The sequence below is a fragment of the Abramis brama genome (genome assembly GCF_963993115.1).
Source record: "Abramis brama genome assembly, chromosome: 12".
Lineage (NCBI taxonomy): Eukaryota > Metazoa > Chordata > Actinopteri > Cypriniformes > Leuciscidae > Abramis > Abramis brama.
Window position 1 is genome coordinate 5,144,492 of NC_139974.1, and position 27,176 is coordinate 5,171,667.

Below are 27,176 nucleotides of genomic sequence, written 5' to 3' on the forward strand. Positions count from 1 at the left end.
ATGTGTAAAAATATTCAAAACAAGATCAGATTGAATTGAGAAGCACTATTTTTAAATTGGTTTTAAACTGTTTTATCTTGCTCATCTTGTTTTTTCACAATCATTTTTTAGATATTTAAACAAAAACAAAAAAAGTTACAATACATGATGAAAATATGATTTTTGGCAGTGTGAAATGAGAAAGCACCTTCTGCTTGGACGAGAGAAAGATACGGAAGAGTTCCTGCTCCCATTGCATTGTCTTTCTTATGTCGCCGCCTGTAAGTCTATGGCAGTGCTGACTACGCCACCCACTGGACAAGACTGGCGAGAGCAAGGGGACTCTATTTTAGGGGAGGGGGGGGGGGGGGGGGGGGGATACAAGCTTGACCAGGCCTAGGTTTCAATACCACACGTGAGCTAACACACCACTTTAGAGTAGAACGAACACTACAAACTCAGCTTACACAACACGGCAACCATGCTCTTTGAGCTATTTCAAAAGACACACACTTCACAGCATTACACTGCACACATCGGAAACGAATGGGTGAAACACTCTGAGGAAAGCAGGCTAGATCCCGGTGGGCTAGTCTATCCTATGGGCCCAATCCACACCGAGGCTGTTACTAGGGAAGGGGGGTGAGACAAACACAAAGAAGAAACCGCTAGCCGGTGGCCACAATCAGTTCACTAACACAAATCTTCTTGTAGTTCACTAACTACAGCCCACCGGCTAGTGGGAAAAAATAAATAAATAAACAACACGGAAAAGTGTCTAAAAAGCAGCACCTGCACACTTACATGAAGTTAAAATGGTTTTGTCGTGTTGCTTTGCTCTCTCTCACTGTAGATGAAGTGTTGTACAGTTAGTTTGAACAGATGTGGATCTCTCAGGCTCTAAGCGGCTGGAGTACGGAGGCTGCTCGCAGTGGCGGATTTAGCAAATTGGGGGCCCAAGGCGAAGGTATGTATGGGCCCCCCATCCGATCTTTAAAGGTGCAATGTGTCATATTTCTGAGGATCTATTGACAGAAATGCAATATAAGATCCATAACTATGTTTTCAGTGGTGTATAAAGACCTTACTTAATGAACCGTTATGTTCTTATTACCTTAGAATGAGTCATTTATATCTACATAACCGCAGGAACCCCCTTCTATGAAGATTGACATATTGTGACGTCTAAAAATCACACACTGCACCTATCTGAGTCTTTTTTTCTTTTATTTGAGACGCTTGGGTAACTTCGAAACTTTTCATTTTCACGTTTAGATCTTGCTCTGTTTGTGTATTTCCTGTATCGTTAGCGTTGTTGTCATTGTCAGCGGGCATCACAAAAAAGTTTGTTACCTTATTCGGCAATTTTTCCTCCTTTTTTCAGCACCGCTTGGGTAGCTTCGCTTCATTTTTACTCTACTACTCTGTACACTCTGTCAATCACTTCTTTTTCTCTGTCAGTTTTTTGTCGCAATACAGCCTTGTCACTTTCGCAGATGCGTGAGATAATGGAATAGTCCAATGTAGTGAGGTGGGGGCCCCCTCCTTTCTGCGACTAATGATTTGATGCCATTTTTCGCAAATGGAGATTTAGAAATACATAATTTGCGACAATAAAAAAAAAAAAAAAAAAAAAAAAAAACTTAAGCATAAGTTAATGGGGCATTTTGGGGGCCCCTAGGTAGCTTGGGGCCCAAGGCAATTGCCAACCTTTGCCTAATGGTAAAGTCCGCCCCTCGTGGCACGAGGAATGTTGTGTTTGTTGCGGCTGTGAGAAGCCCATCGGCGGACAGTCGTTCATCCCAGATAAGAGCGAGTTTTACTGTGTGCCCTGTTACGAGGGACGAGGAGTGTTTTGAAAAGTAAAAAGAATTGTTCATTTTGTTGTGGTAGTAAGTTATTTTAGCAGTAGAGAGACATTAGCAGAGAAGCTCGAGAGGAGGGATTTATACAAACCAAGGTCAGCGGGATCTTTCGATTTGTGCCACTTCTTCTTCCAGTCAACAATGTGATCTCACCATCCCAGGATACTCACTGTGGTCGATGTGATCTCACCATCCCAGGATACTCACTGTGGTCGATGTGATCTCACCATCCCAGGATACTCACTGTGGTCGATGTGATCTCTCCATCCCAGGATACTCACTGTGGTCGATGTGATCTCACCATCCCAGGATACTCACTGTGGTCGATGTGATCTCTCCATCCCAGGATACTCACTGTGGTCGATGTGATCTCACCATCCCAGGATACTCACTGTGGTCGATGTGATCTCTCCATCCCAGGATACTCACTGTGGTCGATGTGATCTCACCATCCCAGGATACTCACTGTGGTCGATGTGATCTCACCATCCCAGGATACTCACTGTGGTCGATGTGATCTCACCATCCCAGGATACTCACTGTGGTCGATGTGATCTCACCATCCCAGGATACTCACTGTGGTCGACGTGATCTCTCCATCCCAGGATACTCACTGTGGTCGATGTGATCTCACCATCCCAGGATAATCACTGTGGTCGATGTGATCTCACTATCCCAGGATACTCACTGTGGTCGATGTGATCTCACCATCCCAGGATACTCACTGTGGTCGATGTGAGGTCATAGTGAGCTAAAAGTGTAACCTCAAAGCTCACTCACTCTGCGCTCAAACTGTGAGCTCAGCATGAGAGACCACTGTAAAGTCATTGTGTTAAACTCTCATTCTGTTAGTTTAGTGAGTTTACTGTGATCTAAAATTCCTCTAATATTGGTCAGTTATATCACAAACATCATGTAGAAGGTCATATTTTATTTCCATCAACAAAGTATTTCAAAAATTCAGTTTTCTTGTTTATTTTGTATTCTTTTCAGGTGTTGACATTTGACACAAATATTTCTATTTGACGGATGCATTCAGATTCTGGTGTGGTTTTGGTGACTCTTTTTCACTTCTTAACCTCTATTTCTTTTTCCCCTTGAAAAGACTCGACATCCTGAAACACAGAGAGCAATATGTTTGATTACTGGTGTGATTTCTGAAGCCAGGTGACTCTACACATGAGCTGGTAAGATGGATGGTTCACATGTACCTGGTCATGTGACAGTACTCTGCTAACACAGGGCCAGGCCACAGTGCATATTAGCATTATAATATAATATGAGCGTATGTGAAATGCAATTAAAGTGACCACCCACCATTTCTCCAGTGTAACAATTCCACGCTGAGTCCAGAACACAACTGTACAGCACAAACGGTTTGCTAACAAATCCTGCAGTGTCCACATTTTTCCAGAGTTGAGAAACAGGAACTATAATGTTCCCCAGTGACCGACATTTGAACTTCCTCCTCTCAACCGGCTCAACATTTTGAATTCACAATGAGCTCATATAATATTCACACTGTGAGTGTCACTGTATGAGAATGTTCTCATGATCTCACGTGTTGACTGGGATCTGCAGCCCTGAGTTTAGACCGATGCTCGCGGAGAACATCACATGACCAGGGGCAGAGGAGGTGACGCGGGCTGGCCTGGAGGAAAGGGGGCAGAAGTTGTCTAAGCAAGATTTTAGAGTGGAGAAAGAGTATCAGTTGCACTGTTAGTATCTGATGATGATGAGATGATTAGTGGGAGTAAGTGTGTCTCAGTGGTGTAGTCTAGTTTTTTGTAGTGAGTATACTGTAATTTTCATATCATATTGTTTCAGACTAGTGGAAACAAAAAATCCAAAATACACTTTTAAGTGTTTACTTTATGGCACTATATATATATTTGCATCTCTAGATTTAAATTACAATTCATATATTTAAAGGTTGCTTTTTTAAAATGAGTTTTTTTCTCCTCCAGTTCAGTAGCACTTACACACACCAAACTTTACAGTTTTATTCATATCTATATTCTGAAGGTTTTTACAGAGAGGTTTGTTCATATATCATTTGCCTGATATGTTACAACAATGTATTCCTAAAAACATGGTGAAAATGTATTTATTGACAGTATTGGCTGATTTATGGAGTGATAAAAAGAGAAATCCTAAATCCCCTCTCTAAAAACCTTTAATTCTAATATGTCAACAAAATGAAACAAGAATTTTGAACCTGACTTCATCCAATATTCAGATTTTTGTTTTGGAGTTTATGCAAATGAGTGCATAGTTAATTAGAAAATGCATCATTTGCATATTTAAACATAATATTTAAAAAAAACTTACAAAAATGTTTGGAATTATTAATGTAATCAATCAACACAGGAAGTATGGTGATATTTATTATTGTTAAAATTTTACCCTATTTATGTGTCTTTGCCTTCAAAATTGTTCACTGAAATGTTCTTTGGCAAAGGTTATTCTTTTCACTATGAAAACCCCCTTCGGAAACTTTACTTTTAAGAGTGTAAACTACACACATCTGAAGATTAATCTAAAACTGAGTAATTTTTGCTTTTTTTCACTGCCAACCTCGTTAAGTTGTACGCAGTGAATGACAGTGTGTTTGGTCTCGTCTCTTCCAGATCTTGGTTCAGGGTGGCGTTACGTACAGAGACGAGCCCTGGCATAAAGAATGTTTCTTGTGTTCGGGTTGTAAAGTCCAGCTGGCCGGACAGCCTTTCACAACGCAGGGTGAAGATCCGTTCTGTGTGAAGTGCTTCAGTAACCTGTACGCCCAAAAATGTGCCGCCTGCGACAAACCCATCACAGGTCAGTGTGTGTTAATGTGTCCTTATAACAAGAGCGCTCTTCATTAGCAGTTCCTTCAACTGAGAACAGAAACACTGTCAGAAACAAGAGACAGTTGTCACATAAACAGGGTCGTGTGTTTGGAGGCTGCTGAGTGTGTTTGAATAAAGTTCTGCTTGTTCATCGGGACTCGAGTCTCTCATCCACCGGGTCATGACCTATGAGAATATAATATCTGACTCAAATATCAATATCAAATATCTCACTGTTTATATGTTTTAACCTTAGTGTATCATATTTGATACGCACATTTCTAAAACATTATCAAAACTTTGCTGAAAACTTGTACACAATCTACTACATGCCATCTATTGTATGAGTGATAGTTTATACATTTTAGCAAGAAAAAGGCCTTTTAGTGTAAATTTAACTATAACGTCCCCCTTCAGGTCGTGATTCACGTGTCTTTTTGTTGTGAAATCTTGATTTTTTTAAGTAAATGTAAGAATAACGTTCATATTGTTATTAATATTTCAAGATAAACTGGACTGAAGCAACTTTTATTTGTTACATTTATTTGTTCATCTCTCAGTCATCATTGTATTGCATTATACGTTTTGCCTCCCACAATAAAAACTACAGAGATTTGATCATAAAACTAAGCATTTAAATATCATCTAACTAAGACATTATTGGGAGATATTGAGTGACAACTGATTTTTACATGCATTTCATGCAGTCCGCTATACTGTTATAAAGATCTCAATGATTTACAATACAAACAATCAGAATTTCATCCATTTATGGGGCATAGAAATATCAGCAACAACAAATTGCATTGTTCTCAGTTTGGACCTTTGAATAAAATTGAGGTGTTTTTTTTCCTCCATCTATATGAGATTCATATTTTCACTAATCATACTATTAGTCATAAAATTGTGTCAAATATGACATAAAAAAGCACATATCCAAAAAAAATTGTTTTTTTAAATATAGAAATTGTCCATTTAAAAAATGTATATATCTATATCTATATATCTATATATGTATCTCTCTCTCTCTCTATATATATATATATATAATACATCAATTTATTTAGATTTTCTCATCCTCATGTCGGTCCAAACCCCAATGACTTCTTCTATGGAAAACAAAAGAAGATATTACGCAGAATGTCCATGTTGCTCTTTTTCATTTAATGAAAGTGAATGGAGACTGGGGCTGTCAAGCTCCACACATAAAAAAATTACAAAAGTAGTCAAGCAAAACATGACTTAAACATAACATACAAGTTGCATAAACCACGTTGGGTTTTTTTTTGTCATTTATAAAAAGCTCAACAGCCCCAGTCCCCATTCACTTTCATTATGTCTATAAGAACTTCTTTTGTTGCACAGAAGTATAAGCAATATAAGTTTGGAACAACATTGAGTAAATCATCTTTAGCAGAACAACGCTGTAAAAAAAATCCATATCCATAAAAAGAAAAGTTCTGTTTACAGTTAAGTTTACAGACTTTTCTGTTAACCATACATCACAACACAACACAATCCATATTTCAAAATACGGGTAAAACGCCTGTGAAACATCAATACGGAATATTCCTTCATTAACACATTGTGCCATATTTTTACAGACTTTTCTTAGAGTGCATCCTTATCAATGTTTATTAACAATTTAAATGATGTTCATATGAAATGATGATAATGTTGTTATAGAGATTTTAGAAACGGCTGCTCAAAATGAAACTCAATGTTTTTGTCAGGTTTTGGAGAAGGGAAGTACGTGTCGTTTGAGGATCGTCAGTGGCATCAGTCGTGTTTTAAGTGTTCTGAGTGTTCGGTGTCTCTGGTCGGCGCTGGATTCTTCCCCGACGGGACAAAGATTCTCTGCAAAAACTGCAATGCCAAATAATTCAAACCTGCTTCTGTAGATGTGCTGAAGAACAGAGCGCTGTGTGATAGAAACACATTTATGAAACGTTTGACATCATTTATACATGTATGATATACATGATATACATTTAGGCAGGGACGTGCACAGACATTTTGAGGGGCAGGGGCTCAAGTGAAATAAAGGGCACTTCTCATAATTATTATTTTTTTTTTTTAAACAAAAAAGTATATATATTAACGCAACTCTGACTTCCTTTTTAAAAAAATAATTAAAAAAGTTAATTAATTTTATCTTCCTCAAACTCACGCAATTATTTCATTTTCAAAAGATGTCTACAAAATAATCCGTTCACACAGAAACCATGGTCTCCTTAGTATTCACTAGGTTTATAGAGCAGCAAAGCAAACCATTCCACAATGTGCATGTTTTGAAAACATTTTCTATGCTACTAGTTTCAAGTATATATGAATAGTTCAGATGCAAAAGCCTCTAAGTGCCATCTGAAATTTTCTTCTAAAATGAGCATTTTTTTTCAAGTTCAGTAATTTAACTTAAATGACAATTAAAGGGATAGTTCACTTTGAAATTAATTTTTGATATGTTTTAGCTTACCTCAAGGGCATCCAAGATGTAGGTGTAATTGTTTCCGCAGTAGTTTCAATTTTGATATTTTTAGGTCAAACCGTTCTTGTCTGTCAGTCATATAATGCAGGTCTATGGTCACTGTCTCAAAACACAAGCACAGAGTCCAAATTAAAACAATTCCCCATCGTCCAAATGAAACAATTCCCCATCATAAGTACACATTGATGGCCTAAGACACGAAACGAGCGGTTTGTGTGAGAAAACGAACAGTATTTATATTGTTGTTATCTCTTGAAAACAGCACACGTCCAAATGATCTGACGGCGCGGGCGATATATAGATATATACATAGATGCCGCCTTGGCTACGGTTTCGTCCCAATGAACTGCAGTAGCGAAGGCGACATCTAGTGTATACATCTATACCCGCCTGCGGGCAGGTATAGATATATACACTAGATGTCGCTTGGCTACGGTTTCGTTCCAATGAACTGCAGTAGCCAAGGCGACGTCTAGTGTATATATCTATACCCGCCCGCGCCGTCAGATCATTTGGACGTGTGCTGTTTTCAAGAGATAACAACGATATAAATACTGTTCGTTTTCTCACACAAACCGCTCGTTTCGTGTCTTAGGCCATCAATGTGTACTTATGATGGGGAATTGTTTCATTTGGACGATGGGGAATTGTTTTAATTTGGACTCTGTGCTTGTGTTTTGAGACAGTGACCATAGACCTGCATTATATGACTGACAGACAAGAACGGTTTGACCTAAAAATATCAAAATTGAAACTACTGCGGAAACAAAGACACCTACATCTTGGATGCCCTTGAGGTAAGCTAAAACATATCAAAAATTAATTTCAAAGTGAACTATCCCTTTAATAGGTAATTTTCATTGCCAGTAATGTGAAATAAGTGAACATAAACATACAAGCTTGATAGAAAATGATCATTATAAGGAAATTTCAGATGGCACTTAGAGGCTTTTTCATCTGAACTCTTCATATTTAGAATAACCTAAATAACTGCATCAAGCAGAGGGGCGTGTTTTACTAATAATTTATTTATTTTTGCACAAGGCACTACATCGTTTTAATTATTTTGGTGTTATCAGAATACATAACACTTTAAAATTAAACTTCCCAAAATAATTGAGTAAAAATTCAATAAAAGCCCATGTCAAGTATGTATTTGTGGTTGTATGGAATACTATTTTATAAAGGTTTAGAGGAAATAAAAAAAAGTTAAATTACTCATAAATAAAAAGTTAATTTATAAATATTGTTATTTTGAATGTTTAATGTTTACTTATTTCTACTCAGTTTTATTTATTAATGTACCAGATGCAGTTACTCAGATTTACTACATTTTTTAGAGTGTATCCTCCATCTGTTTGCATCTGTAGATTTCTTCTAAATTCACCAATTTAGATTTCTAAATTTCAGGGGGAAAGACTCTTGATGTAAGTCATTAACTGGGGACGTTCTGTATGCAAATTAGGCGTCAACTAGTTAAAATGCGCACATTTGCATCTAATTAACAGGGCAATGCAGGTAAATAGGATAAACAAAATAACTAAAGCATATCACCTGGTGGTGATATATGCTTATTTTATTAACTTATTTTATTACATGGCTTGGTTGAATTCCATGGTCTGTTATTTCTTGATAACAGAATGCTGTGCGGAGTATAACAGACCGTTGCCATGAAAAACAGAGCGTTGCTATGGACTCACAGGATTCTAACCGTAGAGACGGAGCGCACTATTTTCTTTAGCGGAAGCAATACAATCGGGTTTAACAATCGGGGGAGAGGGAGAGGGAGCGCTTCAGAACTCCTGACCTGATATTTAGATATACTATTCTTCAAAAAATATATTTGTTTGACAGGGAAGCTGTGCGCAAACAGAAATATATATTATTTTTCAAAAATAAAAAAAAAAGCACCCCAGAAAAAAGGGCACTTTCTCTCCAGGAATAAAAAGGGCAGGTGCTCAAGCCCCCTTTGATGTCTATGTGTGCACATGCCTGCATTTAGGTGTTACATTCTCCCAAATCTGTATGTTAAAAATCTCTAAACTAGAACAACACATTAGATTGTGTAAATGTATTTCACAGTTTAAATGATAAACTCAAATCATTTGAACCGAACGTGTTTCGTGCCAAAGTGACTCAGTTTTGATTTTACGTTTGAGTAATTTTCCATGTGTTTGCATTAACATCAGGCCTTTAAATTCCCTCTAAAAAGCAACATTCCTCAATGAAACTTACATCTGAACAAAACACACACTGAGTGTTAATATGTGAGGTGTGTGTTCAGCGAGACAGGATTGAATCATGTAATGATGCATTAGAATGTGGACAGAAAATGTTGTTTGTATTAACTCAGACGGTCCTCGGTCATTTCTGACCGATACATTTTCTGTTTTGAATTTCTAAAAATCACAGCTTCATCGGAATGTTATGAAACTTGGTGACTTTTGTGGCATTAGGTATGTGAATACAAAAAAAAATTGAGGTCATGATCCGAGCATGCTAAGTGGTCGTAAAAAAAATAGTGACGATTTTGGTCTTCGGTCAGAAATGACCGACCCATAGGAAATTAATGGGAAATTGACAACAAAAAAAAAATTCTCCGAATTTTTGTGTGTACAATCTACAAATCGGCCTCAATCCTAAAAAAAAGTACACCGCTGTAAAGGGGTGACACTCTACAACATCAAGAATACAAAAAAGACACACCCACCCACACACACACACATACACACACACTTTTATACACATAAACACCAATAAATTTTGATTACAAAAAATCTATTTTGAATTTTTAAAAATCACAGCTTCATTGGAATGTTACGAAACTCGGTGACTTTTATGGCAATAGGTATGTGCACACACAAAAAAATTGAGGTCATGATTCGAGCATGCTAAGTGGTCGTAAAAAAAATAGTCACACTTGTGGTCTTCGGTCAAAAATGTCCCCCATAGAAAATGAATGGGAAATTGAAAAAAAAATAAAAAAAAATAAAAGAAATAAAAAAATGTAATATTATTTTACAAAAAGTGTTATAATTGAATGAATTGCATTTTTTGTTACAAATTCTGTACAAAAAAAAGTAAATGTGTCCATAAACAGCTGGGGAATTCACATGCCTCTCCATAGAGAACTGTAGATGCCATCTAGTGGTTACACCCTGCTCCTACGCTTTTCCTCCATACTCTCACCAGATGGTGCTAATCTGCTTCAAACATTTTTTTTTTGAAGGCCTAGACTCTATATTAAACTAAAATACTGTATAATTTTTTTTTTTAAAAATACATATATTTATATAAATTTTTTAATTATTTTCAATGGCAAAAATAGACCATAAATATTGCATAAATATTAATAAATTCAATAAAATGATCTCAAAATACTAAATTAAAAAGAATAAATATTATAGAACAAAAATAAATTGCATTGGTTTTACTGGGATGGAGGAAGTTTCATTTTTAGGCCTCCGGTCACTTCTGACCGGGAAGGCCCAGCATGTGACTGGAAAACGAAGACCGTCTGAGGGTTAAACAGTGAATTTTACAGTGCACTATTTTAATGCACATGCATTAGTGTTTTATCCATTCATTTTAATAATTCTCAAATGAAATATTCACATATTAATTAGGATTTAACAGATGGCTTCCTATTTGTGTTGCTTTCAAAAGAATACTTTTAACTTTGTTTTTAAATGTTTGATGTATTTTTCCATATGAATGGCTTCTGTAAAACTGCTCCTGTGTTGTGTTTCCTTTCATAAAATGTTTGTTACATAATAAATAACAACTTTCAAATATTTGAGGTTCAGTAAAATTATGTTTTCTATTTTTTTTAAACTATACATGTACATATACATTTCTGAGACAAAATGTCTGATAAAATATGCAGTTTAATATAAGAATATAAGGTTATGGAAATCCTGCATAGCCTATATAACTCAACCCTAACATCTCTAATCATGAATAAACCCTTCATGTGAAGTTTTTAAATTTAAATGTTAATTTACTCATTTTTACCAGATGCCAAATTTCGGACAGTTTTTTTTATTATTTTTTTAACCTTAAATAAAGGCATGTAAAACTAAAAGATGACGATGGAACATGTAATTCGTAATGATTGATGGCAGAATTACAGGTTTCTCACTGCAGGATGTTGAAGCACAAAGATCAGGAAGTTCAGGAACTTTAGTGTGGATTTGCTGAATCCAACAGGCCAATACTTGAAGAACGACACAATCACTGTGATCAGACTTTCCACACACATCCAGTGGAAAAGATGGACTGATGGAGACACTGAGTTCCTTAAAAGCTAAGGTCTGTGATAATGAAGTTTAATGATAATGCAGCTTATTGGTTTGACATTTTGTTAATGACAGGCATATACATTTTAAGTACAAATAGACCTACTTTACATAAAATATGAGGATTAAAAACATCACAAAGCAGAAATAATCTTTCCAAACCCCTTTATAAACATAATCTGCAGCCATTAGTTTAAGAAATTCTCATGACTCTTCCGTTAGATGCAGTTGACTCTGTTTATGGAAATATGAAAATTGTGTCTTTGTCCCAGGAGAGACTCCGGGTCCCATTAAAGCTGTTCTCTGGGGTCTTTGGTTTCATCTTGTGTCCTAAACCTCAGTGGACAGAACATTTGTCCTGCCGTCTCTGTTAAAACCATCAGAACTTAACAGTCACTCGATCCATCATGTGTTAAATACTGCAACACACACTCAATACACAAACAGTGCATTAAAATGTGGATCCAATATATTCATCCATTAATGAGTGGTGCAGGCATCATTATTAATCATCATTAGGACTAAAGATGCACAATCAAAAATTATTTATCAGACATAGCACTCACAAAGAACAAATTGTAACTAGTTAGTAAACTAAATAAAACAAAATCACTAAACAAATTAAATTAAATTAAAACTATATAGCGCCACCCAGTGAACATTATCTACAGTAATGCTGTAGCACAGAGGCCTCAGAGAATCTTAAAGTGATAGTTCACACAAAAATAATAATTCTGTCATCATTTATGAGTTTCTTGACTGTGACTGGTTTACTTTAAAGAGATAAAGTTTTCTACTCTTTCTCTCAGGACACAGAACAATGTGAAAAGACCAGAATGACTAGCTTTCTATATTCCTTTTCCTCAAAACGATGACCTTATTTTATCACTATCTACTGTAAAAAGAAGCTGTGCTCAATTTTCATGCAGATCAAAAGACATTAAACATAAACAGCAATATAAATAGGCATCTTTAATAGAATAATCTCTACTATGTCCTGACAGAAGTAAAATATATTTCATAAAGTTTCATATTTGTATCTCTACTTCATATCAACACCATCAGATATTTAAAGGAGCATTCCACCCATAGGAACATTGTTTTTTATTGAAAGTGGGTCATATATGTAGAAATGTAAAATAAATTTTGAATTTGGTGCCTTCGTGACCGAGGAAAGACAAAAAAATAACTTCAGGACGCATTTGTATGAAAGACAACAACTCCCACAATGCACCACATTGCACAGCTCCGCAAGCCACTCCCACTAATCCAGAACAGCGCATATCTGCCTATAAGAGAAATCACTCTTCCGTCTACAAGGCTAGCTACCACCAGAGCTTGAAATTAATTTCACACAAAATGTCTAGTTAGTTGGCGAACTCATTAGTGCATTACTCCTCGTTTGTATTTCTTTCGAAAAGGTGAATTATTGCATGGTACCTGGATGTTCAGTCAGAACATATGCGGTGCGAAACTAGGATAGTTCTCAACACAAACGTCCGTGTCCTCGTCTGATTCAGAGATTTCGTCCAGGAGAAATTGTCATCGTTGAAATTCTTTGCTGCAGACGGACTCTATCTCTGTGTTCGTAGTTGCATCTTACAGTCTATGAGTTGCATAGTGAGATCACCGGCGCCACCAGTCCGCCCTAACTCGAGCCAGTCCGGGCTCCTCGTCCGCGGCAGGCAGGTCTTCTGCCTCGGCTGCTCTTCGCTATAATGCGGCTTGTAAAGATAGCCACAAACACCTGATTCAAGCATCAGACTTCCGAAATCATCTTCTTCTATATCATATTGAGTACTCTCCTCCGCTATTGTCATAACTTTACATCTGTCTCCACAGCGCCTGTTAGCTTAGCTTCAAACAAGATGGAGGATATTGCTTTCAGTTTCAGAGAGTAAAGTCCCACCCACTGATCTGTAATAGGTCTGTAGCGTGAGCGGGTCCCGCCCCTGGGAAAGATGAGGAACGTGTCTGTAGTCTCAACAGAAATCCCCCCCTCTTACACTTCCTCCGACAATGACGCAGAATGACGATTTTTGCGTCATTGTAGGAGGAAGTGTAAGAGGTAAATAACGGATTTCTCCCGTCTCAGGGGAAAATGAGAGAGTGTTGCACGACCATTCAACAGTATGACTGGGTTTCTAACAATGCAAAGCTTAATGCAAATGGGTGGAGTGTCCCTTTAACAGTCCTATATTTTATTTGAAGATGTATATAACTGTATCAATAAAAAATGAGCATTTAAATAAATCTGATGTGTGTTGTAATTTGTCTATTATTCTATTCTATTCTTATGGTTAAACATTTGACATGGTAACTTGGTAATAGTCCTACAATGTTTTCTTGTTCTCCTTCTTCTCCTTTTATAATTTTTTGTTATTACCATGATCATAATATCATGCTGATTTTATGTATACTTTGAAGATCCATAGTGTAGTGTATTAATATGGTAATCATACAGTTCTGATATACAGCGGGGGAAATAAGTATTGAACACATCATCATTTTTCTCAGTAAATATATTTCCAAAGGTGCTATTGACATGAAATTTTCACCAGATGTTGGTAACAACCCAAGTAAGCCATACATACAAAGAAACAAACAAGAAAAAGGTCTCATTGCCAAGGTGTCACACAAGACACATCTCATGATGGGTAAAAGTAAAGAGCTGTCTCAAGACCTTCGCAACCTAATTGTTGCAAAACATAAAGATGGCATTGGTTATAGGCGCCATTCTAAGCTTCTGAATGGTCCATGCAGTGAGCACTTTTGGGGCCATAATACGGAAGTGGAAAGACAATAATTTCACCATAAATTTGCCTCGACCAGTGCTCCTCGCAAGATTTCTGACAGAGGAGTGAAAAGAATAATCAGAAGAGTTGTCCAAGAGCCAAGGATCACTTGTGGAGAGCTTCATACATACTTCTTCTTTGTATGTATGGCTTACTTGGGTTGTTACCAACATCTGGTGAAAATTTAATGTCAATAGCACATTTGGAAATATATTTACTGAGAAAAATGATGACGTGTTCAATACTTATTTCCCCCGCTGTATATTGAGGTATTACCATCTGATTTACCACAGTATTATCAGAGCTTTTATCACAGAAATTAGACACAGCTTTGATAATTTATTAATGTTATCATAATGGTTGAGTTTGATGTAAAAAAAAAATACAGACACTTTCACTTTGTCAGGTTGAGATGGGAGAAAACAATGGCATGAATAATTATGAAAAATAGAAAATAAAATTGTTAAACAAGCATTATATTTTCACAATATAATTTGCAATCATAGCTAGAATTATAGATTTTAACAATGAAAAACAAATTATGAAAATATAGCAAAACATGTATAAATTTGTAATTATATAAATCATTTTCATTGTGTATTTCATATTACGGCAGAAAATTCATTTATTGTAAATGACAGGTGTGATGATCAGTGGAGTTGAGTTTTTACCTCCAGCATTAAGGCCCGGGCCAAACAATGGATAGAGTTTCCCAGTGAAAGACTGATCAGTGAAAGAGTAGAGATGAGAGCTGGACTCCACATCATAAAAGGAGACCAGACCCTCCTCATAATCCACAAACACACCGACCCGCTGCGGCTTCACTCTCACACACAGAGAGACAGGAGAATCAGCACAGGCTTTATATTCATTCCCATTCTTCAGCCGCACAGTCCAGTATCCATCACTGGGAGTCAGTGTGATCTCTTCCTTCCTGTTAATGGATTCTCTGGCCACTCCTAAATCCCATTTAGTCTTTCCCTTCACCTGCACCTCAAAATAAAATCTCCCTGAGGAGAATCCCTCCTTTCCCAGGACACTTACACATTCATCAAATCTCTCTGGTTTGTCTGGGAGTTTCTGTCTAATGTCTCCATGTCTCACTTGTTTTCCATCATCAGACAGGATGAGAGCTGGATGAGCTGTATCAGGATCCAGAGTCACATCCACTGAGAAAATAGAGAAGATAAATCACAAATTCACAATACATATATTTAGTGATGATGTTTGTAATATGTAATCAGTGTTTAATCATACTGTCGGTCAGTGATGAAGCTGTGAGTATCTGAATGTAATCTAGTGTAGTGCAGACAGCACACTGTACCTGCATACTGCTGTATCCTCTTCAGTTCTGTAGAGACACATGACAATAAAACACCATCAGATCTTTGACATGTTTATGTGTGAATTATAGACAAGATTTAAGGTTATATTTAAAGAATTGTGAACAACATCATGTTTTATCTGATCAGTGTTTCTCTGCTGATATTTAGAGAATCCCTGAACTCCTATTGTGTTTGAGCTCGAAATATTCCTCCTTTTTAGAACATCTTTGGGAATGTTTTATGAACATTTTATGACATTTTTATTTTAGATATTTTTATGCCTAATGTTATTGATTTCAGTTTTTGAGTGGATTAATGTTGTGGTTATTCAGCAAAGACAAAAGTATAAAAAATAATCTTTAAGAAAATGAAAATGAAAGCCCAGCACTGCGAAGCTGTTTGAACTACAGGTCAGAAATTTTCCTCTAAAAAAAAAGAACAAATCTGCATGAATACAAATTCATGATGTCTATCGATTTGATTTTCTTCTGCTAAACTGATTTTATCTGACACATAATCACAACATTTAGATGAAACAGCTGAAAAGACAGTGTTCACAGATTTACTAAAGCCTCAAGGTTCTGGTTACAGTGATGAAGCTTCTAGTACAAGATGAATTTACTGCATGTTTCCTGAAATTAGAGATGAATATGACCTGCTCTCTTCAAGAAGAACTGTGATGATAATGAGACACAAACACATGATCACACACTTCTCTTATTTCAGCTTTAACAGACTCATTCTTCATTACTGATATTAAAAGATGATAAATATATGTATCTGTACGGTGTATTTGATATTGCTGTACCAGTTAGCGTGAGTTTCTCCTGTAGAGAGTCCTGCAGTTTAGTCAGAGCTCTCCTCAGAGTCTCCAGACTCTCATCAGTCTTCACACTGATCTCAGACCAGTTCCTGGTGTTTCTAGAGCTGCACAGGGATGAGTAAATCTACAGCAGGAGAGAGGAGAAATCCTTCAGCATGGGGAGTGTTATGGTGTCATATACTGCATTATCATTGATCAGAGAGATGTTGACTGACCTGTAGGAGGTGGAGGTGATCTTCAGTGTGTGAGAGCTGCTCCAGCTCAGTGTTTCTCATCTTTAGCTCAGTGATCTCCTGCTCCAGCTCTTCAATGAGCTCTTCCTCCTGTTTCTCTGCTGCTTTCTGCTGCTCCTCCATCATCTCCAGCAGTTCAGTCTGACATCTCTCAATGGAGCGGATGAGATCAGTGAAGAGCTCCACACGGGCTGCTTTCTCCTTCTCTGTGTTTCTCTGCTCAACCAGGACAATCAACACATTATTAGTGGCGTTTGTTAAGAGAAGAATCAGTATTATTTCTCATACTTCAGTGTTTTTAGGCGGTTTTCAAAATCCCTCATTCTGCCCCGTTTGCACTGAATGATTCCTCAAATCATGTGTGTTGTTGAGGAGAGATGTGTTATTACTTTACTAAGTGATCAGGGAATCACAGGCGTGTCGATATTCAGACCAGCACTGTGACTGTGTGTGTGACATTGCTTTTATACAACAATTCAATAAACAATGATAGATATTAAAATTAATTTAATTTAATTATTTTAAACTCACTTTTCTGACTTCTGCTGAGTGTTTGACGTCTTGAATCTTCTTGATTCTGTCCTGGATCATCTGCTGTGTGTCGTTCTGTGTCTTCATCAGTTGAGTCTATAGACAGAGAACAACACACAATATGTTTTCAAAACGTATTAATTTATATTAAAGAACATGTGATTCCTCATGATAAGAGCCATTTAAAATCAGTTTGTCAGTAACTTCTACCTTCTTCTCTTCACTCTCCTCTTCTAAAGAAACAGTGTTGTGGTTCTGGTGGTCTTTCAAAGCACACATCGGACACACACATGTCTGATCATCTCTACAGAACAGCTCCAGAGGTCTCTCATGTTTCTGACATATATAGTCCTCCAGATTACTCACAGGATTGATCAGTTTGTGTTTCTTTAAACCTGCCACTCTCGAATGAGGCTCCAGGTGAGTTTCACAGTAAGAGCTCTGACACACCAGACACAACTTCAGGGCTTTCAGCTTTCTTTCCTCACAGAAGTCACACAGAACTTCAGGTTTTTTCAGAACTTCAGCTTTTTTCTCAGGACTTTTCTTTTTATAGTGATCTACGAGCTCTCGGAGTGTGGTGTTAATCTTGAGATCAGGTCTGTGCTTGAATGTTTCTTTACAATATGGACAGTTGCAGGTCTGGCTGTTGTCCCAGCACTTATTCAGACAGGTCTTGCAGAAGTTGTGTCCACATGGAGTGGTGACTGGATCAGTGAACACGTCCAGACATATAGAGCACTGAAGCTCCTCAGTCAGTGGACCGCTGGAGGAAGACATCCCTGGAGAGAGAAATGATGAAGATAAATCACCTACACTACTAGTCTAAAGTTTGGAAACACATTTGACTTTTTGATTTAATGGCTTTTGCTTGAAGGACTTAACAATAATAATAATTATTATTAGCCTTATTATTATAAATGGGCTCATTTAATACTGTTTATAAAGAATCCCATGATGCACCTCATGAAGTTGGTTGAATGTAAAGAATGTCTAGAGACAAAGAGTGACGTCTTTGAAGAAACTCAAATATATTAGAGATCATGTACAGTCAGCTGGTCATTACTGCAAAATGAACCCAGACAAGCTGATCAGAACCCTAATGTGAAGCTCATTACACGAACACTTACTGTACCAAATAAATAAATACACGAAGGAGCAATATTGATTTGAAATCTTGATTTGAAATGATTTTATTATCGGCTGCTGTACACTCCTGAACTACATATTAAATATTATATGAGAAGAGTTAAAGTTATTCATGCACTAATTCATTCTTCTTGTTTTTTGTTGTTGTTTTTTTTACTTACATGGAGGTATATCCTCAATACTCCGTCTCCTGGTTTTTCTTGCTTGTGTTGATGTTGGTGAAGATTCTGCCATTGTTCTTCCCTCTTCGTTTTCAAGAATAGAAATGTTATTGAATGATCAAAGAACTTATATTATATAAGCCTATATTTGCTCCTAACGTGTATTTAGTCACTGAGGTTTAAATGAAATCTTACCTCGAGTCCGGCTTAGTTTTAATTATTCATCATAATATTATTTCAAGTCAAATTTATAACTTATATCAAATTGGTTAAAATGAATGTAAGAATTTATAGTGAGTGAAACACAATAATTCATTTGAAATTCAGTAAGAAACTCATAAACTTACAGAACTGAACTTTGACCTGCTCTTTTGATAACTTTTTTTTTTTTGCGAACTCAACTGAACTTTTGACCCTAACTAAAGTAAGTACAAAATACATTATATAGTCAAGTGTAGTTTTAATCTAGTTTATTATAAATGTGATTTTCATCTGCAGTTTAGCAGGTTTGTGTTCAGTGAATCTGCAGGTCATTTACTTCCTGTTTCTTTAGTCTTTCTGCCATGTGACAAAATGACAGAAACACCAAACTTTGCTTTACAACCAATCAAATTACATATTTAAATACAATTCGGATACCATTTCAGTGAACAACTAAAATAGTTGAGTATTTGATATGCTTAAACCTGGTTCTGTTCAACTTATTCCAGTTCGACATAAACCTACTAAACCAGTTCACTTCCATTAGAAACCTGTTCAGCACAATCTCTCTTATATTTCTATCTCTTACCTGTGAGGATCAGATGTGTCCACAAGACTCTTTGAACGGATCAATAAATATTCTGTAGTTTAAAGAGGTTGATCGTTTCAGGAGTCCATATTGTTGATGATCAAGTTAGTTTCACTTTCTCTGAATCTCTCTGAACTACAGTGATGTCAGAGAGTGATGTCAGAGAGTGATGTCAGCGGTCCGTGTGGATAAAACATCGAACATGTCTGCGTACGTTACTTCATAAACTTTTTTTTTCTCTCTTTTTTTTACAGTCTATGGTATGTACAGATAGCGAAAAAGGTAGAACATTTCTGTTTAATTTTCTACGAGAAACTGGACTGGACAAGCGACCGTAAAATAAACATTCTGTTACTGCCATAAAACACCAACGAAATTACGTTTATTGTATGGCGCTGTAAAAAAAAAAAAGAAAAGAAAAAAAAATACGACTTGATACGACTTATATTTTCTGTGCTATATTTTTTTATGCGCATCTCAGTGCGGTAAGTTGGCAGGGACGTGAGAGTTCCTCAGGGGCAGCCGGGCAGGGGCTCAAAAATGTAAAAAAGGGGCATATATATATTAGTATTATAAGTATAATGGTATATAAGTAGCCAACCAGACAAAAGTTTGGACACTACTATTTTTAATGTTTTGAAAGAAGCCTTTTATGCTCATCAAGGCTGCATTTATTTGATCTAAAATATATTACTACAATTTAAAATAATTGTTTTCTATTGTAAAATACTTATAACCTTTGATATTTTTTTCAGGATTCAGGAAAAAAAATATATATTTTGTACCAATATACAGTACCGTTCAAAAGTTTGGGGTCAGTAATTTTCTTTCTTTCTTTTTTTTTTTTTAAAGAAATGAATACTTTTATTCAGCAAGGATGTGCTAAATTGATAAATAAAAAGTAAAATAATTTCTATTTTAATTTAATGTTCTATTTAACTTTTTATTCGTCAATGAATCCTGAAAAAAAGTATCACAGGTTCAATAAAAAAAAAACTGTTTCCAACATTGATAATAAATCATCATATTAGAATGATTTCTGAAGAATCATGTGACACTAAAGACTGGAGTTATGGCTGTTGAAAATCCAGCTTTGCATCACAGAAATAAATGCAATTTTTTTTAAAGTATATTAAAATAGAAAACTATTATTTTAAATTGTCATAATTTTTTCTGTATTTTTGTCAAATAAATACAGGCTTGATGCGCATAAAAGACTTCTTTAAAAAAATAAAAAAAAACATTAAAATAATAGTGTGTACATTTTTGACCAGTAGTCAAATACCACAGGCCATGTAGGCCTATGAAAAAAATTAACGAAGAAAACAATTTGGCATATTATTTTACTTCCAGTGTTCTTGTTTCTGTTCAGTGCATGGAATCCTGAAGGCTTAGGGAAGGATTTTCCCCGGGGATAAGAGGGAGAAGTCCCGACACCAGCATGTTGCATGATTGGAATGTGTGGCTGAGACTGTCCTGTGCAGAACCCATCAATGTGCTTACATTTGCTTTATTCCTCAATAATATTGGACATGTAGATTATAGATCAGGAGTTCCCAACTACGTTCCTGGAGCCCTCTGTCTGACACACCCATCTGATCTAAAATTATTGACTGCGCACATTGTGTATCGCAACTGTTCAGATCCGATCTGTGTGTCCCATGGTGCTCTTTCGTTTTCCAGAATATCTGCATTGCTTTCTATGCCAATAACAACAACAGCAACATGGAGGGGTTTGCAATATAGATGTTGTCTTATTTACAAAATGACAATGTGTATCTGCCTCGCTGGACTACTGTGTCTTCTGAGGCAGCGGCAGAACCGTCGGAGGCTGGGATGAGTTGCTTGATGCCATGCTGCCATCTTCGCCGGTTTCAAAACATGTCTCCGTTAAATTCTAATGTTTTGCTCGTCAGGCACTTTGCAACAGCGCAACCTTGTTTCTGCAGGGACATGTTTCCTATAACAACGGCTGATGTTTCTGTTTTACACGGCGTAAGAAAGTCACATAAAGATTTCAACCGGATATGCACAAAAATCGGATTTGGACTGACAGTCTGAACTTAGCCCAATGCAACTTGTAGTGATCAATGTGGCTTATCAGTATCTTTTCAGAATAATTTGTCTTGCTTTTATTTTTCTTCAGAGAGACATCTTCTCCAGTATGTTTACAGCGCTCTCTCCAAACCTGCTGGATCCTCCGGTCCTGAGTTCAGTGCAGTGGGTCTGTATGATGACAGACGGATCTCTCACTACAGTAATGAAGAACAAACCTGGAAAAGAGACCGTCAGAGTTCAGAGATCTGGAGAGACACTGAAGAACCTGATGAATCTAAAGACTGGTTTATACATCTGGTTTATACTCTGGCAAACTGCACAAGATCCAAATGTAATGGTGAGTCGGTGATTATTATTATTTTTTTAATACATTCATATTCAAAGAGTTATTTATTAAAATAAATATTGATCAACAATGTTATCATATATTTTTAGGCCTCCATACACTACAGAGGAGAGTCGGCTGTGAGCTGGATGCAGTGATGAATGTAAAAGCGTTTGATGAGTACGGATATGATGGAGAGGATTTTATTGCCTTTAATTCTGACACGATGCAGTGGATGGAGAAAAATCCAAAGGCAAAAGAAACCAAAATGAAGTGGGATGCTGACAAATTTCTTAATCAGTATCTCCAGTCATTCCTCAAGAAGTGCAAGGGCTGGATCTCCACATTTAATGATTCAATAAGCAGTATGTGTTGATCTGATGACTTTCTATATCTTTTTCAATGATACTATTCACTACGTTTATGGTGGTTTGTGTTTGATTTTTCTTTTGTGTAGAAATAATATGGAATATTGTTGCACTTTGATTTATTCCTGATGTTTCTTACTGCAGATGCACCAGATGTTCACACGTTTGCCTCTGAAGCTCCTCATGACCGAAGCAAGCTGAATCTGAGCTGTCTGGCCACTGGCTTCTACCCCAAACACATCGAGATGAAGATCACATTGAACAACGCTAGCGTTGAACCCTTCAGCTCTACTGGAGTCAGACCCAATGATGACGAGACCTTTCAGATGAGAATCAGTGTGGAGATTCACAGAGAAGAAGAAGAGAGTTATGAGTGTCACGTCTCTCATAGCAGTCTGACACAGACACTTATGACACAATGGGGTAAATATGAAAGTATGTCCTGTCAGAAGATAACTTTAATTTTTGACCTCTTTACCTGTATTCAAACCTCAGTCAGATTTTCTCAAATTAAATTTGGACATTGCATGTTGTTATTAATTCATAAAAATTGTAAAAAGACTTGTTGTTTTCCTACAGATGAGAAGCGCACTAATAGCAGTGAAGAATCTAGAAGGCATGATTTGGCAGTAACGGCAGCTGTATTTGCACTGGTAGTTTTAAATGTGTTTTTATGGTGTTTCTGTGCAGGAACTGCACACAAAGAGTTAAATGGTAAGTTCAAAATGTTTAAAACTATTTAAAGTAGTTCACCTAAAAATTACACACTCATGTTGTTTCAAACCTGTATGACTTTCTATTTTTTTCTACAGAACTGAATTATTCTTTTGTCCTTGCAATGAAGTCAATGGGGTGCAAAATAACATTGGACCCCATTGACTTTCATTGTGTGGACTAAAGAAAAACACATTCTTCAAAATAACTAATTTTCCTTTAATAACATTTTAATAATTTTTTGAAGCTACATTTGTAATGCAGATAAACTGCTTTAAAATTCAGTGCCATAAAAGCTTATGAATTGTGAAACACAAAACAGTGAATAATTACGAAGTCAGCTTGAGCTAAGATTAATGCTAATTTTGTCTAATGTGTATTTTATAATCTCTAGGCCAGATGAACTATAATGGCTCCAGCAGAAGAGAGAACGTCATCTCAGGGTCTCCAGAACGACCGAAGCCTGTTGAGCGAAACCGGTTTCAGTGGCTACTCGGGTCAGTTTGGGCTTCGTTTGAGCAAACTCAGTTTTTTCAGACTCAAAAAAGTGGATCCCCTTTTAGTGGTGTTCATCAAAAAAGTCCAAGAAGGTATTTAATGCAGGGTTTTTTTTCCTGCAGGCCGAAGAATCTGTGCTCATGTACAGCAGTGAAGCCAGAAGAGGATCTTCCCACATTCATGAGGTTCTTCCATGAAAACACATCTCAGGGTTTCAAAATTAGAATTTCATTTCACCGCTCTGATCAGGCCAAATAATTTGTAAGCTTTAGTGGTCAATATAGATTACAATTAGTTTTTTATTTTATTTTTATATGGAGCCGGTTGCATCAGCTGCTTAGTGCACAAGTACATTGAAATATTTACAAAAGCCTCCGACCAGGACCATATATGTGACCCTGGACCACAAAACCAGTCACATGGGTCAATTTTCTTAAATTGAGATGTATACATCACCTGAAAGCTGAATAAATAAGCGTTCCATTGATGTATGGTTTGTTAGGATAGGACAATATTTGGTCGAGATACAACTATTGTAAATCTGGAATCTGAGAGTACAAAAAAATCGAAACATTGAGAAAATCTCCTTTAAAGTTGTTCATTTATGTTGGCGATTGTGCTGCATTCACTCACAAAAATACATGTTTTATATATTTACGGTAGGAAATTTACAAAATATCTTCATGGAACATGATCTTTACTTAATATCCTAATGATTTTTGGCATAAACGAAATATCTATAATTTTGACCCATACAATGTATTGTTGGCTATTACTACAAATATACCCGTGCGACTCGAGATCCAGGGTCACATGATGTTTCTGTTTGCATGCATTTCCACACTAAAAACTATAGTGTTGTTCCAGGTACAGCAGGTAAACCACTTTAATGCTGCAGCCAATTAAGTACAAAATGAGTTACAAACGTACCTGATCTGTTCTGTTCTATGCACTTTAAGCCATGGTTCCCAACTCTGGTCCTGTTTGATCCCTGCAGCAAATTTGGCGTTGGGAAACACTGATTTAATCGTATCCACTTTGAGCTATCTATCAGTCTAAAGCTATCTGTCTACTTTGAGACTTCAGTGTTTTTGCTCTAATTCATCTTTTGATACTCATATGAGTTGAGTTGTATAAAGAGTTACATAAATTACTATATCCTTCTTTACACTGAATAATACATGTGATTCACTCGGACTGATAAATAATAGTATGGATGAATGGTGTTTAAATTGCCCCTATTATGCTATTTTAAAGGTTCCTGATTTAGGTTTAGAGGTGTCCTCCTACAATAGGTTTACAGGCATCAAAGGTAAAAAAAAAAAAAAAAAAAAAATGCATCAAAGGTTTAATTTTCCCATAATATAGATTGCACATCACCTCATTTCTCAAAGAGTCTGAAACCGGTTCATTCGAAGATTCGGTCTCTCTAAACCCCTCCTTTATGTGAGCTACTCTGCTCTGATTGGTCAGATGGCCCAGTCTGTTGTGATTGGTCGACCGCTTACAGTGTGTCAGAAACATTAGCATATCTGAATCTCAGCTCCGGATCTTCCTCAGCACTTGATTCACAGTGATGCGAACAGTAACGATGGTGTCGGTTTTTCCGTATCATTTCCAGCACGAGTCTCATTCTTTTGAAGTGCAGAAAGTGGATTCACAGCACAGAAAACAGCGTCTTCTCAACATGTGGACAACATGAACCAAACTCTTCCAGTCTCAGCTACAACTGCAGTGTTTGAGGGTCAAAGTAGACGTTGTTCACCGTCAGCCAATGAAGATCATAGGCTGGCATTATGCAAATGTGTGACATTGTTACATAGGTAACAGGAAGTGAGACTGGAATTACTGACGACTCAATTCAGCAGTTCAGAATCGATTCTTTCTTTAGGAGACAATAAGTCCATTTATCTGCACTTTTATCTTTAAAACTTTGCAGATATTTTACATTCACAAACAGCTCTATTATTACACGCTACATGAAAGATAATATCCCAAAAATGCATATAGGGTCACTTTAACAAGCACCATTCATCTTTTCTGAGGAAAATTCATAGGTCAAATGAATCACCAATGCTGTATATTTAAGATTAGGGAGGTTAATGAATTATTGTTGATTGATTAATTGCTGCTGAAAATTTCAATGAATAAGCTAACTCAGATATGTTATAATTTGCGTCATTGCCTGTACCGTACCGAACGCCCTGTATCCGTTACTGTTGCATATATGGATGTGTGTTTTGAGGTATTAACGTTAATGATTTGAATGAAAATCGATTATTAATATTCCGGAGAATTTTTTACAGTATTTAAGTAGCAAAAACGTAACTTTTATTTAATCTTTACAGATATATTACATGTACAATAGCTTCAGGTCGTCAGAAACACTGAAGTTTTACATTTTTAGTATAAAATATATTGAATGTGTTCATTTCATTTGCATTCAGAAGACCTCATTGTTAAATGTTAAAGTGTCACATGTCTTTTATATTGTCATACATGTTGTACTGTCTGTTTAGTGTTTATTTTTCATCCTTGTTTTGAACTATTTCCTTTGTTCTCCATGAAGTTGCAACTTGTTTGCAAATGAACATTTATTTTTAACACCAATAAACCATAAATCTGAAACTTCTCCTTTGTCAGTGTGTTTTTACAGGCGAGGTTTGCTTTACTTGAGGAAACAGTATAAAATAAGTTGTTCAATAAATTAATTAAATTACAGCAATACACTGCTTTTCTAAAACTAAACAAAAGTGAAATATTTTATTTTGAAATTGCCACAGTTTAAGTTGCAGCCAAAAGTAATACTTATAAACAAACAAACTCGGATCACATTTTTATCAAAATTGGATACTGGAATTAAAAAAAATTACACCAAATTCAAGAAGTAATAGAAACAGATACATAAAATACATGAAATATGAAGGTTCCATATAATGAAGGTCAAATGATGGATAATTTGTGTAGTTAAACTTTACAGAAAGCTTTAATGGTGTAATGGAGGCTTAATTACTTTAATGGTGCAACCAAATCCAGTAATGAACACTTCACCTCTGGTCCTGCAGGATCCCGGTGCACATCTGCATTTCTGGATACTTCAGGAACAGGGTTTGGGAAACACTGATTTAATCAGTCTAAACTTTAAGCTCTTTAACTTTAAGCTGAGTTATAACAACCTCAACTTGAAGGGAAATGGAAAACTTAAAATAACGTGTTCATATAACAAAACATAGGTTCTTTCAATACTAAAAATATCAGTCCATATTTGTGTTTACCATTACGAATAAAAATGCTTGATTTACTTGATTTTGAGCACGTGCAAATATTTATAGGCTAAATTAATTTATTACTTGGACAGTTAGGGCTGGGCGATATTATAATTAATGTTTTAATTTAATATATATATATATATATATATATAATGCAATTTGTTTCAGCCTTTTGAACATGTTCGGTAATTATTAGTATTTATATATTTGCTCTGAAATAGATTTGAAGGCTGATTTCTTTTAGTAATTTCAACCAAATAGAAACTGTTGCCAGTTTGATTGAAAATGTTTAATGCAAGAAGAAAAATACAGTAAAAATCAAGAAATTAAATAAATAACAACAACACTTGTATAAATATAACAATATAAAAGCAATATTAACATATAAAAGACTGAGACTCGAGATTTGAATTTGTTCGACTGATTCATGGAAAATAATCAGAGAAGAAACTCAATGGCCAAATAAAATCATCACAATGTTGCTTCATTTTATAAATATGTGATATTTTATAAAACTACAAAAGTGTATATCGCCCGGCCCTACAGTGTAAACTCAGACTGAACGAACAAACACAACTGGTGTCAAAGGTCATGATGATGTCATATAGGGCCAAGTACTCACTTTCTACTGAATCTTGTTATGATGATGTTGAGTTATTGTTTCATATTATTTAATGTG

At 36.1% G+C, this 27,176-nt stretch overlaps 3 protein-coding genes across 5 annotated transcripts in view; 2 read left to right on the forward strand and 1 right to left on the reverse strand.

Annotated features, from left to right (window-relative positions):
• LOC311094056 (E3 ubiquitin-protein ligase TRIM39-like) overlaps window positions 1-19,402 on the reverse strand; it is a 29,487-nt gene extending 10,085 nt beyond the window's left edge. Inside the window, exons 1-8 of one of the 3 annotated variants that reach the window (XM_084131782.1) lie at window positions 19,266-19,402; window positions 18,476-18,559; window positions 17,376-17,947; window positions 17,166-17,261; window positions 16,617-16,850; window positions 16,387-16,525; window positions 15,578-15,604; window positions 14,514-15,422 (exon numbers count right to left, since the gene is read on the reverse strand). In XM_084131782.1, the coding sequence (XP_083987908.1) occupies window positions 14,875-15,422; window positions 15,578-15,604; window positions 16,387-16,525; window positions 16,617-16,850; window positions 17,166-17,261; window positions 17,376-17,947; window positions 18,476-18,548 (1,689 nt within the window). In that variant the 5' untranslated portion in view covers window positions 18,549-18,559; window positions 19,266-19,402 and the 3' untranslated portion in view covers window positions 14,514-14,874. Of the gene's footprint in view, window positions 15,423-15,577; window positions 15,605-16,386; window positions 16,526-16,616; window positions 16,851-17,165; window positions 17,262-17,375; window positions 17,948-18,475; window positions 18,560-18,670 lie in introns of those variants that run through there. The other 2 variants (XM_084131783.1, XM_084131784.1) reach the window with 2 other exon arrangements.
• Window positions 862-13,418, forward strand: LOC311093780 (four and a half LIM domains protein 3-like; the record flags this gene model as incomplete). Its single annotated transcript, XM_084131373.1, has 6 exons — window positions 862-946; window positions 1,708-1,829; window positions 4,451-4,661; window positions 6,406-6,667; window positions 9,163-9,501; window positions 10,683-13,418. 4 exons carry the CDS (start codon window positions 862-864, stop codon window positions 6,552-6,554), a joined length of 567 nt encoding a protein of 188 aa, XP_083987499.1. The 3' UTR covers window positions 6,555-6,667; window positions 9,163-9,501; window positions 10,683-13,418.
• Window positions 19,403-19,447: 45 nt separating the features above from the next.
• LOC311094065 (zinc-alpha-2-glycoprotein-like) lies at window positions 19,448-23,735 on the forward strand. The gene is made up of 7 exons (XM_084131804.1): window positions 19,448-19,475; window positions 21,412-21,660; window positions 21,759-22,013; window positions 22,161-22,439; window positions 22,596-22,730; window positions 23,125-23,227; window positions 23,351-23,735. The coding sequence occupies exons 3-7, from the start codon at window positions 21,806-21,808 to the stop codon at window positions 23,484-23,486; spliced, it is 861 nt and encodes a 286-aa protein (XP_083987930.1). The 5' UTR covers window positions 19,448-19,475; window positions 21,412-21,660; window positions 21,759-21,805; the 3' UTR covers window positions 23,487-23,735.
• Window positions 23,736-27,176: the final 3,441 nt, after the last annotated feature.

Excerpts from the sequence above, each read along its gene's own strand:
- LOC311094065 (XM_084131804.1), top strand. The coding sequence starts at position 21,806 with ATGAATGTAAAAGCGTTTGATGAGTACGGATATGATGGAGAGGATTTT. Across the intron at positions 22,014-22,160 it reads ATTTAATGATTCAATAAGCA|ATGCACCAGATGTTCACACG; the intron begins GTATGTGTTGAT and ends TTCTTACTGCAG. Across the intron at positions 23,228-23,350 it reads CGGTTTCAGTGGCTACTCGG|GCCGAAGAATCTGTGCTCAT; the intron begins GTCAGTTTGGGC and ends TTTTTCCTGCAG.